The sequence below is a fragment of the Panthera uncia genome, chromosome B4, assembly GCF_023721935.1.
Source record: "Panthera uncia isolate 11264 chromosome B4, Puncia_PCG_1.0, whole genome shotgun sequence".
NCBI classification, from domain to species: domain Eukaryota; kingdom Metazoa; phylum Chordata; class Mammalia; order Carnivora; family Felidae; genus Panthera; species Panthera uncia.
In genome coordinates this window covers 50331850-50346356 of record NC_064809.1, presented here as the reverse complement: position 1 = coordinate 50346356, position 14507 = coordinate 50331850, and the positions used below count along the sequence as shown (strand labels likewise).

General features: G+C 35.3%; 1 protein-coding gene across 1 annotated transcript in view; it reads right to left on the bottom strand.

The window, feature by feature from the left end:
* Nucleotides 1–396: 396 nt before the first annotated feature.
* Nucleotides 397–14507, bottom strand: part of PIK3C2G (phosphatidylinositol-4-phosphate 3-kinase catalytic subunit type 2 gamma) — a 348760-nt gene continuing 334649 nt past the window's right edge. Inside the window, exons 32-33 of the mRNA XM_049625158.1 lie at nt 11333–11458; nt 397–2282 (exon numbers count right to left, since the gene is read on the bottom strand). Of these exons, the coding sequence (XP_049481115.1) occupies nt 2130–2282; nt 11333–11458 (279 nt within the window). The 3' untranslated portion in view covers nt 397–2129. The remainder of the gene's footprint in view (nt 2283–11332; nt 11459–14507) is intronic.

Below are 14507 nucleotides of genomic sequence, written 5' to 3'. Positions count from 1 at the left end.
ATACTGTCACTGTTGGTCTCCTACTCAGAGTCTCCTTTAATATTCCTTGTAGGGCTGGTTTAGTGGTCACGAGCTTCTTTAGCTTTTGTTTGTCTAGGAAACTATCTCTTCTTCTATTCTGAATAGTAACCTTGTTGGAGAAAATATTTTTGGCTGCAGATTTTTCCCCTTCAGCTCTTTGAATATATCATGCCACTCCTTTCTAGTTTACAAAGTTTCTTTTGAAAAAATCTCCTGCTAGCTTTTTGGATTTTCCCTTATAAGTTACTGTCTTCCTTTGTCTTGTTGCTTTAAAAATTTTGTTTATCACTATTTTTTGCCACTTTAATTACAAATGTGTCTTGATGTGGGTCTGCTTTTGTTGATTCTGAGAGTTCTCTGTGCCTCCTGGATATGGATATCTGTTTCCTTCCCTAGATTAAGAAAGTTTTCAGCTATCATTTATTCAAATAAATTTCTGCTCCCCTCTCTTTGTCTTCTTCTGGGATTTCTATAATTTGAATGTTTTTACATTGGTGGTGTCACTGAGTTCCCTAAGCCTATTCTTATTTGCATAATCTTTTCTGTCTTTTGTTTAGCTTGATTACTTTCCATTATTCTATCTTCTAGGTCACTAGGTCCTGTTCATTCCATCAAGCATGTTTCATTTTGTTTATTGAGCACTTTATCTCTACTATGTTATTTCTTATCTCTGTGTTAAGGGTCTCACTCATGTCTTCCACTTTTTTCTCAAGTCCAGTAAGTATCCTCATTATAATTGCTTTAAATTCTCTATCAGGCATGTTACTTATAGCTATTTTGCTTAGATCTCTGGCTATAGCCTAGTCCTATTCTTTCATTTGGGATAAATTTCTTTGTCTTCTCATTTTCCCTCCTTTCTGTCTGTTTCTCTGTGTTAAGAAGGTCAACTATGTTTTCTGCTCTTGAAAGTGACTTTACATTGAAGAAATCCTGGAGTTCCCTGCAGTGCAGTCCCTGTTCACCAGAACCTGGCACTTCAGGAGAGTATCCTACATGTGTTGCTTATGCCCTGCTGTTGTGTCAGAGTCACTTTTCCTTTCAGTGCGGTCATCTGCATTGACTTTCTGCCTGCTATAGGCTGGCACTCAAATGTTTTCAATGAATAAATTTTACAGTCCTTTATGTGTTTACATGGTTATGTAGATGACCATATCTAAGAGCTTAAATTACTTTTTTATTCATTCACAGTGAAGCATTGAAAAAAAAGCAAGAATTTAACTTTTTTAAGTAATTTAAATGGCAGGGATAAAAAAAACCCAAACTCCTATTTTGTTCTCTTAAAGAATGTAGCATAGTGCTTTGAGTTGTACCTACTTTGTAGGTAGAAATCCGTAGGATTGTCTACTCAAGTCATGATGAGTACACAAGTAGCTTCAGAAGTTAGAGAAATTCTTGATGTGCAAAGAGAAGAGGTTTTGATCAGAGGGGAGAGTTTCAGAGTTTGACATCGTGGAGTTAAGGGATAATGAAATTTAAAAATGTGATCATGCCTCTGGTTGGGTGAAATCCAATGATGATTAATTGATTGGCATAGAAAAAGGCAAGAAACTGCAAAGAAGTTTCTTCCAAAAATTGGATTTAAGAATTTCAGGCATTTGTCCTTTGTTTTTCTGATAGAAAATAATAAATCATTCTGCTGGAGCTTACTAATTCCCTCGATAAATAGGATTATAAGTCAGTATGCAGGTATGTATATTTACTTCAAAGTTAAAAATCTGTTACAGATATACTTAGATCTTAAATTAATTGATGAGATTTATGGCCGTATTTCTTGGAAACTACAGTCAGAGTGTTGCTTTTAACAGTAGGCACACAATTAAAAAATGTGAGCATGTGTTTGATTTAAAAGATATATTAAAATTAGGTGTTCTTTTATTTTACACAATAAATTGGCACTTTGTTAAGGAGAAAAGATTCTAAGAAAACAATGAAACACAAGTAGAGAATATATAACTCTAACAGACTAATTCTGATGTCTTTGTTTTGGGTGTCCTTGATACACTATGCTACCTTTGACAACAAAAATGTCCTGCTCTAGTGACAAAGAGGCCCAGAAGTGGAAAAAGATATAGGTAGTTACTGAATAATGCATTCATTGATAGAAATGGTCAAATTATACAGTTTCCTAGTGGATACCATTTTTCTTCATTGAGTGGGACAGTATAAAGTTGGATGTTAATTGCTCCCACAAATATGCTTTTGCTTTTCACAATAAGCATTAAAACATGTCCTTGGAGCTCTGTGACTTCATCATACACCACCTGAAAAGGGAATAATGAAAATATAAATCAGATATGCTTAAATGCACTTTTTAAAAAATATTGCTTTTAATAAAAATATTTAGCCATTAATATCATTTAGCTTGCAACAGATATGTTAATGTAGGATCTTTCATTTCTAACTGTAATTCTGGAAAGCTAAAGGTTCTCTTAACATAATGGAGTTTAATGACAGAATATTTCTCTAAGAAGTTTAGAATTTATTCTGATTCCATTAATAATTGTCCATCCCAAATTTAGTATGACTGTAAATTATTCTCTAGGAGGAAATTTAAATACATCACCTTTTAACTGTCCTTGAATTTATTGTGCCACATGGGACCTTGAACATTATCTTTCTTTGTTGAAGACTAATGAGGAGAGCAGGCCAATCTCCATGATTTCCTTGTGTTAATTTAGTGCAGTACAACAATATTTCCTTCTACATGGGAAGAATTAATTCTATGCTAACTTTAATTTATTTAAAATTGTTTAATTTTTAATTATGAAAACACATGCTTATTAAATAAAATATGGATGAAACAAAAAAAGGAAAATCTATATTTCCACCATTGGGAGATAATTACAGTTAATATTTTGATGTTTATTTTTTCTATATATAATTACTTTTTAAGAACTGAGCTGTAATTATGCTGTATGTACAGTTTTGTGTCTTGCTCTTTTTCACTTGCTAGTCATATAACTAGTTTCTAAAAAGGGATCTGTTCAACTGTGTGTTATAATTTCCAGGAAGTAAATCATGGGCATTACCACTGGGTGCCTACAGTAGTAAAGAAACTTCAGAAGTGTAGTACTATCGAGAAATTAGTTACCCATCATAAAGGGAGGGGAGACCTGTGTATAAACCCAACATGGTTGCCAGGGAAACTCCTCAGAACACATTTAGAAAAGGAGTTTCATATGCTACTACAAACTTGCTTGCTTTTTATAGCCAAGCTACAAGATAGAAATAAAGTGTTCTCTATATGTACAAAAAAGAAGCGGGGGAAACCCTTTCAGTCAGTTGGGAGGTCTCCTCAGTGTATATGGATATGGTTTCTGGTCCATCACATTGCATTTGTCTACCATTTATGAACCCATGAAGTTATTGATGAAGTTCCATTCAAGAGCCATCTTTTAGCTGTTCTGAACAATGATTTCCTTATCAAATAAACAATTTAATCAAGGGACATGAGATGTGATATAACAGGTTAATCCAGTCTACCCTGCTTCATGTGACAGCTCCTGGCTACCTCCTCTTCTAGAATCCTATTCTCATTCCAAACAGAATATTATCTTTTCAGTTTCTTAGGACTGCTGATTCAGATTATTCCATTTCACTTATTGAGTTCCCCTGAGATAGTAAAGGAGTTTAAGCGCTGCCTTAAAAATCTCAAAACGCTATTACATTAATTATTCTTCATTACCAGCAATGGGATGCCCAGCATAGACTCTGTGAGCCACATCTCCTCCTGAACTCTTATCTTTCCAGGACTATAGAATAAGCTCCTTTTCTTTTTCTCCACAGTGGCTATTTTGAACTGTTTAAACTATCTTCCATTTTCTTCTCCACAATACTTTCAGCAGATAAACTCATTTATTTTACAGAGAAAATAGATGAAGGGGCCCTTAAAGTGTGACTGTATGTGAAATAGAAAAATGGAATAAACCTAATTATTAGGGCTTTGCAAAAGTCTGGCTTAAGAACTCTGTGAATCATATAAATAAGCTCTAAAGATACAAATTTCTATGACATAATAATTTGTATGCATTTATGGTCACCTATATGTTTTTTCACTTGCATAATAATAATGGTGATAATAATATTTGCCTTTTAGCACTGTGGGGAGAATAAGTGAGATAATGAATGTAAGCCTTACAACAAAGCCTGGTACCTATTGAACACTAATAAATTATAGCTGAGAAAGATCCGTCAAATACACAAAAAGGAACAGCTGTTTCTTGCTATTTTGCATTAGTTAACTGGAGAAAACAGTTCCAGACAGAAATGAGCCTCCCTGGTATTTGGCAAGTTGAAATTCTCAAAAAATGACTTTAAGAATTAATTGCCTTTCTGGTTAAAATACAAACATTTGAACTCTAGAGGTTACATTACCTTACTTCCCCCCCCCCCACCTTGTGCTTCATTAGGCAAAAGTTATTTTCTTAAAAGTAACTCAAGTTTTATAAACATGCAATCATTATACATCAGAGATAATATAGATCTATTTTAATTGCTTTACTGTATCCATAACATTGTTTAAAAAAAAAAAAGCACTCTTATTTGTTGTGATGAGCACTGGGTGATGTATAGAAGTGTTGAATATTATACACCAGAAACTAATATTACTCTGTATGTTAACTAAGTGGAGTTTAAATAAAAACTTAAAAAGTAAAGAAAAAAATAAGCACTCTATTCTTACCGTGCAATGACTAATTAGTGGTTAATGCTAGAGAAGTATGCAGATGATTATATTCTTTGAGACTTTTTCACCAAATGATTTAATATGAATATTCTGTCTTCACATAAACAGAACCAAAATGCACAGCTCTTTCCGTTTAACTTTATGATACTTTTTACTTATAGACATGAGCCAGGTCTTCATTGCCTTCTGACAAATACTGAATTTGTAGGCTTTAAATTATCGCATCAAACAGAAAAAAAACCTTGTTTAGGGTAATTAATATCTGTTAACTTGTATACAAGCACTCACCATATGTTATTTGCCCTGAGGGCATAGTAAATAATTCTGAAGTGTGTTTAGCGTGACTTCAGTGGAAGAACAAGAACATGGAAACCAAAATGTGTCTACTACTGGTGGTAAGGGGAGCAAGGAGGCAGGATAATGAAAAGGAGAGTTCAAAATAAGTGAGAACAGGAAAACTCTGTGGGTGTGGGAGGAAGGGACCAACGGCATAACTTAGTGGGGTCGGTATGAGTTTAGGAATCTGGCAGTTTTGGACTTGAAAACTAGTAGCTGGACCCTGGTCGAAATGTTTGACATCAAGGTCTCAATGTCTTCATTTACAAATCTAGTTTTCATCATGTTATGAATATCAAACGAGAGGATGTTACAGATAACCATAGCTATGACTTACTGAGTGTACCATACACTTACTGCTATGCTAGATAATCATTCACATTCCGCAAGATATTTTAAGATCTGTGAAACATGTAGAATGTTCCTGTTCTGTTCTAATTTCCCCTTTATACTTTATAACAGAATAGTACCTAAGAAAGGAATACAATGTACAATATGCATTGGCTATAACAATATAATTGTGCCCTAAAATACGATCTGTTTTTCTAATGAATCATTGCAAAAAATGATGGTTTTTAACCACATGCCAAAGGTAACAGAGTGAAAAAGAGCCAGGGCATTAGCGCCAGGATCCCAGCTCTGTGTCTTAAAAGCTGAAGGGCAGTTTGTGAGCATGCTTACTGCCAGCCCCACCCACCTCCAGTCCAGTCATGTCTACAACAGGGATCTATACATGATAGGGATTTTCAGGGAGACTGCTGGCAAAGTCTGTTGGGAATCACTCTGGGAAGTGTCAAATAGACAAGTTTGGCCCTGTATCAAAGAAAGTTTAGTATCTAAAGGGTGGATATAAAAGGGACCCTTGGCAGTGTCCCTGACCCAGCCTTTCTCAGTCTGGGTATTAGGGGGAAAGAGAGAACTATGAATAAAAATGTAAATAATTATTTTCATGAAAACCTTTGTAAGACTTGGTGATGCAATGTAATATGCACTTTGTATTCCTTTAAGAGATTTATATAAAAAGGGGAGTGAGGTCATTCTCTCCCACTTCCCAGAACATTGCGTGGCTTCGGCAGTTTAAGAAATCCCAGCCATACTGAGTGGTTGATGTAGCAGTATTTGGGAAGCAAAGCAGGGGACAAGTTAAAAACGAGGTGGATGCCATGTGATAATTTTCTGGGCTTCCGAGAAAACATGTAAATTGTTGCTGAGGGTGCCCAGAAATATTTGAGGGGTTTGGCACAGAGATGAGGCCTACAGCAGCACAGTAGAGGGCAAGAGAAAGTAAAACCAGAGTTAAAACCGGTGTACTTTTTTTGGCATTTCTTATAACTATTCTTGTATTGATACAAGACACAGAACAAAACAGGAGAAAAATTAAAATGTTGTCTTCTTTTTATTCTCATCACTTTCTAAATTCAACCAGCTTCCTCACCAAACTTGTTTATATGATGATCATTACTATTAAAATAGTCACTTATCCACATATTAATTAACATTTCTGCTTATTTGAGTTATGTAGAAATCAGAGTGTACTAGGCATGGACTATGGACTATTGTTGAAATAATTTTAAAAGTTTCCAAACAATTTTAAAAGTGTTTAGAATTTATAAACAGTGTGTCCAAGCTACAAGTACTGGCTGACGAAAAAAGCATTGCAGTGATTTCTAATCAATGGGCCACGAATGTGGGAGGACCCAGAATTATTGCAAGCCATCAGAAAACTTATGGAAATAATAAGCAATATAAAATAATCTCCATGCATGTGTATTTGCTATTTAAAAATATTGCTTTAAAATATTGCTTGAAATAAATAAAACACAAGTTAATTTAAACTCCTGAATTGTCAGTGGCTTTTTGTCCTTATGTCCCTCCTTGGCTTACAAATGCTGAAGTATAGCATTAAGTCTAGAGAAATTTCTTGATATTGATGTAGGGGGTCTTGTACTGAAAACATATGGAAACAAATGATCTACTATTGGGAGAGTATATCTCTAGCTGCTGATATCATGATAAATAATAAAATTTCAGAAGATCTTTCCTTACTAAATTATATGTATAAACATATATGCATTTTTACACATCCATATAAAGCATCACTTATAAAACTACCCCAAATATTAAATTCCATAAATCTTTTTAGAAACAGCTAAATTTTAAAGATATTAAAAAAAAAAACAAAAAACAAAAAGGTATTTCCTTTGCCCTCAAGAAATTTACAATATACTAGAAGAAAAAAAGCATGTAGAACTAAGTAAAAGAGGCAAGTGTGGCATAAGAGTCTAGGAGGGAGTAGTTCCCAGAATCCACATTTGAGGTAAGCTTCAAAGTTGACAGGGAAGAGCAGAAAGGGTGAAGGGAATGAGCTCCATCACAGAGGTCCTAAGGATTGTTCAGGGAATGACAAGCTGTCTTATGTGACCTGACAATAGGATTAGGTGTGAAGAAATAAAAGGTAATGAGCACACATATATTCCTGACCTATTTTTTTAAGTTTATTCATTAATTTTGAGAGAGAGAGAAAGCACAAGTCAGGAAGGGGCAGAGAGAGAAGGAGAGAAAGAGAATCCTAAGCAGGTGCTGCACTGTCAGAGGAGCCCGACACAGGGCTTGAACCCACAAACCATGAGGTCATGATCTTAGTTGAAGTTGGATGCTTAACTGGCTGAGCATGAGGCTCAAACACATGAACTGTGAGAAATCATGACCTGAGCTGAAATCAAATGCTTAACCGACTGAGCCACCCAGGAGCCCTCTGACTTATTTTTGACAAAGTTACAAAGACATTTGGTGGATTGCTTTTTCAATAAATGATGCTTGAGTAATTGGCATTAATAGGTTAAAACAACAACAACAATAACAAAATGAACTCCAACCTAAACCCCATACTTCATTCAAAAATTAACTCACAATAAATAATGGGCTTAAATATAAAATGTAAAACTAGAAAACAGGAACACTAGAAGAGAAAATATTTAGGACTAGTGCTGCTAGGTGAAGAGTTCTTAGATTTGCCACCACATATGCAGCCAAAAAAGGAAAAATTGATAACTTGTACAAAATCAAAATTAAAACTTTTAATTTGAAAGACCCTGAGAAGAGGATGAAAAGTAGTCATGGAAGACAGGTAGAAAATATTTGCAAGCCACTTATTTGACAAAGGACTACTATCCATAATATATAAAGAACTCTCAAAACTCAGCAGCAAAAATACAAACTATTCAATTAGCAAATGAGCAAAGACATGCAGAAACCTATCACTAAAGAGGATGGTAAATAGGCACATGACAAGAAGTTCAGCATCATTAGTTATTAGGTAAGTGCAAATTAAAACCACAATGAGGCACACTCAATACCTATCAAAAGGACTAAAATTAAAAAATAGCTGGCATAGATGCAGAGAAAACTGGATGCATTACTGGTAGGAGTATAAAATGGTATAGAAAAAGAGTATGGCAAGTTTTTTCTTTTTTTTTTTTAAACCTAATATGCCATTACCATATATTCCAGTAATTACATCTTGAGCGGTTATCTATGAGAAGTTACAACTTATGTTTGCACAGAAACTTATCCGTCAATGTTCACAACAGCTTTGTTTGCAATAGCCCAAGCCAAAAATAACCCAGATGTCCTTTAATGGGTGAACAGTTAAGGAAAATGTTATACTTCCATACCATGGCTACTACTCAGTGGTGAAAAGAAAACTATTGAGACATGCAGCTACTTGGATAGATTGCTAGGGCATTATGGTGAGAGAAAAATGTTAGTCTCAAAGTGTTACAAACTGCATGATTCCATTTATATAACATTTGAAATAACAAAATTATAAAGATGGTGAGATTACTAGTAGACAGTGATGGGGGAGTGGGCATTAGAGTGAGGGATGTGTCTGTGGCTATAATAGAGTAGCACCAAGGGTCTTTGTGATGGAACTGTTCTGGACCTTGATGGGGTGATGGTCACACAAATTTATACATGTAATAAAAATGCATAGAACCAATTGGAATGAAAATAAAAATGCATAGAACTAAATACAACAAAATGCATAAGAACACATGTAAAACTGGCAAAATCTCAATAAGGTCAGTGAATTGTAATCAATGTCAGTTTCCTGGTTGTGATACTGTACTCTAGTCATGCAAAATGTTACCATTGGGAGAGAGTAGCAAAAGGTTATTTGAATTCTCTCTGTATTATTTCTTCCAACTGCATGTGAATTTACAATGATCTCAAAACAATTTTTTTTAGTTTATTTATTGAGAGAGAGAACGAGTGTGCAGAGGAGGGGCAGAGAGAGAGAGAGAGAGTGGGAGAGAGAGAATACCAAACAGGCTCTGCACCATCAGTACTGAGCTCGAGGTGGGGATTGAACCCACAAACTGTAAGATCATGACCTGAGGGGAACCAAGAGTCAGATGCCCAACCAACTGAGGTACCCCCAAACAATCTTTTTAAAAGTATATAGGGATGATACATAATCCATGAGGCAATGAGGAACTTTTTTTTTTAATTTTTTTTTTTAACGTTTATTTTTATTTTTGAGACAGAGAGAGACAGAGCATGAACAGGGGAGGGGCAGAGAGAGAGGGAGACACAGAATCTGAAACAGGCCCCAGGCTCTGAGCTGTCAGCACAGAGCCCGACGCGGGGCTTGAACTCATGGACCGTGAGATCATGACCTGAGCCGAAGTCGGACGCTTAACCGACCAAGCCACCCAGGCGCCCCCAATGAGGAACTTTCAAAAGAAATTTAAATAGTAGAAAAAATAAATATGACTGGCTTTTGAAAGACACCTTAGGTAGAAATGTGAATGATTTGATTGAAAAACACAAGAGGCAGATAGGAGGCTATTCTATAGTAGCCAAAGTCACAGGGACCTCAAACAAAGAAGCAGGGATGGGGCAGACAGAAGGTGATGGGTTTAAGAGGCAGGTGGCTGTACATATAAAAAACTTTTAAAATGACAAAACTTGGGGATTAGTTGGAAAAGTAGTGAGAGAGAGGGAAGTGTCATTAGAAGATATCTTTTTAGATGGGAAACAGAGGAGGGAACTCTGGTTTAAAAGTGCCTAGGAGACATTCAAATGGAGCTCTTTAGTAATCAGGCAGAGTACAGAAGGTCAAAAATTTAAGGCAGAAGCCAAGGCTTGAGGAATAGATGTAGATGCAACTTACAGAGAGGTGTTAAATGAAAATTTTTAGGTATATAAGATAATTTTGAGACTGTATCTATCAAGAGGAAATGAGGGTAGATCATGGAACAGCAAACAAGAATATTTTTCAGAGGAAGAATGGCAAAGAACAAAATTGAGTGGTTAGAGAAGATGGAGGGAGTTCAGAAGAGGTAAGACTCAAGCAAAAGGGGGGTGTCAAAAAGAGGGTGCAGTTGGCAGCGTGGCTGTAGAAATGTTCAGGAGAGTAGAACCTAAGGGTTCATTAGGCTCATTGAGCAATTAGGAGTCTACTGATGTCACTCTTAATAAAGCAGCATCTTTAAGTTCAAAATCCACACTGCAAAGGATTAAAGAATGAAAAAGAAGTGATGAAGTGAGAGCAGGAAATGTGAGTTACTTTTGCAAAAGTTTGGAGGCAATAGGGAGGGAAAGAAAATGTGGGTTCTTTAGAAAGGCTGAGTTCAGGAGTTTGTTTTGTTTTTTTTAAAATTTCTGACCTAACCAGTGGATGAAGTAGCCTTAAGAAAGGCAAACAAATTAACATCCGAGCAAGGTACAGAGGAGATGAGAAGGGATGGAGTCAGGAGAATAAATGTGGGGTTTGCCTCAGAAAGAAGTTAAGGGTTTGGATATTCAAATTGTGAAATACACGTGAATTAGAGAGCTATATATAATATAAATTAATTTTATTGGTGGTTTGTACTTGTTTATTGTTTTTCATTTTTTCAAAGGAGATTTTATGAAGTTTATTGTTATACACAGGATATACTATGATAAAGTTATTAGGTAAAGAAAACCAGGTAAGGGAAAATAAGGTTAGAGAAAATAAGATGAAGTCAGGGATAATGTTAGGCAAAACAAACGCCATCGTGGGCTCTTGCTGGAGGATAGCCAAAATTTGAAAATTGGTTCATAAATGCTTTGAAAGCAGAATCTGTATTTTCCAGTTCCCATAGCATCGAGAACAGTGATCAGCGCACAGTGGCTATTTTGTGAAATGTCTTCCCTTTATGGAATAATGCTTCCAATTACTGCACATTTTCCATATTTGGTCGTTAAGCTGAAAAATGGTAAGAAAAATACAAAGCGACCGGACAAGAGATGAATCATACTTACAATTTCATTATAAGTGGGGTCGGTACATTTTGGAACAGATTTTGTTTTCCTCCTACGAACTTCACTGGGATATGGTAAAAGATAAAATTCAACATGTGCACTGGGCGCAGAGCCATCTGGGAGATGCTGCAAAGGAAAATGGTTATAAATATTAATGCGTGTTGCTATCAAAGAAAACAAATACAGAGCTACTAAATATCGAGACCAAAGGCAGGATCAAAATTTATTACAGTACTGTTTACCAGAAAATAAGAGAACAATCAAAAGAAATTCATCATTGCTCAAAAATATTCCCAAAGCACAGTGTAAAAGAGTAAAATCATCGATCTTAAATTAAGTGTTGTGTCAGAGAACTATATTTAAAAGCTTATTAAATGTAATTTACTTTAGTTTTTTATGGTAGAAAATAAATTTGCAGTTCTGACAGAAATGGTCAAGAGATAAATATAAACCACAGGCAGAGATAGGAATTAAGTGCCTCAGGATACTGTCCACCACTTGAAAATTAAAAAATGCAAGTTTAACACATAAAATAAAATGTAGCATTTAATGATAAGTATATGCATATTATGTAATATCACATTTTAAAGCAGAATGTAATTAATATACCAGTTAGACCTGCAACTTTAATATAGTTAAAAGATTTTAAGATAGTTATGACAATTTTATTATAAATTACCCTAAAATATATTGGATAACCCCTTTCAAACTATATTCTTTATTTTATTATTATTATTATTTTTTTATTTTGAGAGAGAGAAATATAGATTGAGCTGGGGAGGGTCAGAGAGAGAGGGAGACACAATCCCAGGCAGGCTCCACACCCTCAGTGCAGAGCCCAATGCCGGGCTTGAACTCACAATCTGTGAGATTATGACCTGAGCCAAAACCAAGAGTTGCATGTGTAACTAACTGAGCCACCCAGGCACGCCTCACACTGTGTTCTGTGGAGTCTCTAAAGTTGCCTAAAATACTGCCTGATGGGTAGATTAATGTTGTTAAATATCTAGATCTTTGGACCCCCTGTCCCCAGGTCGTCCTAAGTGGCCTCCCAACTTCCTCCCTTCCCAGCTTCCCCATTCTGGCTGCAGAACTCTCTCCTTCTTCTTTTCCACCTTTCCTTATTATGGATATTTTTATTTCTTAATAGTCATTTGAGGAATAAGTCCATTGTTTCAAAAACTTGGAAACTACCAAACTTCAAAGAAATGTGTTTCACCTTTATCATCTTGACCAAATGGAGAATAAATCATACTAGAACTCCAAATATCTAGTTTGATAAATGTTAGTTTGATAAATGTGTAATTTATATTTAAAGAGGATGATTTAAAAGTCTAATTTGAGAAATTAAATTCTTATTTGGTTGACTATATTCTAAATATTAAGTTGGTAATTTTCAACAAATACATTTTACTGTTCTGAATCACAATGACATTTATATGTTAACATCCAGTGCCCCAATGTCATTAGCTTTAATTGTATATCTTTCTTTGGCACTCAAAAAAAACATAGTGGAAAGTAAGAACATATGATATATATTATAATAGTATTAATTTTTACTCAGTTCTAATTTACAGGGTGAAAATTACATTAGGAAAATTTTTTACTTTATTATTACTCACAAATTACATATAATACATCTGGATACACCATATGTCAAAATGCTAAGATTGTCAAAATCGCTACTTCAGGTAGAGCTCAAGGTTTCTTTCCTCCATCGAAAACCTCCTCCAGGATAAAAATCTCTGAAATGTTTCAATGGGATAATGGAATCTTCGGTGATGCAGAAAGGAAGTGCTATTAATATTTGAGAGAGTGCTTTTACTTTTTTTGATTTGGTGTGGTTTGGTTTGGTAAGAAGGATGAAGGGAGAGTAATGTTTTGCTCTGTAATTCTCTCTTGTCTGCCATGGTGTTTGAGGATACTGCACCTATAATCACTGTATGCTCCAGCTTAGTGGTTAGAATCATGGTTCTGAAAATGGACTTTTTGATTGCAACCTGGGCCCCCAAATTTGCCAGCTATGTGGCTTTTGGCAGGCATCTTAACTTTTCAGTGGATCTGTTTCCTAACCTGTTGAAGGAGGATAAAGGTGATATACGTCTTATAGCATTTAAAAGACAAACCATGTAATGTGAAATAGAGTAAGACCTGATAAATGTTTGGTACTATTTTTATTTTCTATAAATTAAATTTAAATTAAACATAAATATACTATATGCACTGATTGCACAAGATATCCCTAATGTACTATGACATTTATGAGCAGAGTTCTTAACCTTGGCACTATTGACATTTGGGCCACATAATCCTTTGTTGTAGGAGGTTGTTCTGTGCATTGCAGATATTTTAACAGCATCACTGACCTCTACCCACCAGATTCCAATAGCACCATCCTTCCAGACATTGCTAAATATCATTTGGGGGACCAAATTAACCCTAACTAAGAACCGTTTAGATGACTCCCAAATAAAGAATCTCTAGTTAATCCTTAGAATCCAAGCATAGTGACCTGTGAATATTTCCATCCGGATATCTTCTTGGCACACTTATATAGAATCTAACCAAAATCTGTTGTCTATCCTTCCTTACACTCCCAAACAAAATTTTCGAGGTTGTTAAAGCTATATTAAAATAATACCATTTATTTTCTCTAGGGTCTCCCTTGTTACTGATTTTCAAATCCAAGCGTAGCGAGATCAATATCCTCTGTTTGCCCAAGTACATCCGCCACCACAGATCTTTATTTCCTAACTTATTGTAACTAGATTTTAATGACTTTTTTGGCCCAGTCTTTCCACTTCTTTCCTTCATTCATTCCATATATCAATGTTGTAATTAACTTTCCTGTAAAGCTGCTTTGATCATGTCACTTTCCTTCTCGGGGCATTCAAGATTTTCCCCCATTGCCTGAAGAATAAACTCCCAATCACAGATGGGGAAAGATATTTTGCATACCAGATTTCACCAAGCATTTAGCAACTAAAGGTTTGGGTTTCTGTTTCCAAGTTAATGTCCTTGACAAGGTCCTTGAATATCCTGAAGGTTTTAGGATAATAGAACAGAACAAGTTTCAATTTAAAATCGGAAGTGCATTAGATCTGAACAGCAGTGGACTTAGTATATCCTTAATAGCTTTCAATGCAGACATTGATTTCTCAGGTCTTTCAGAGAT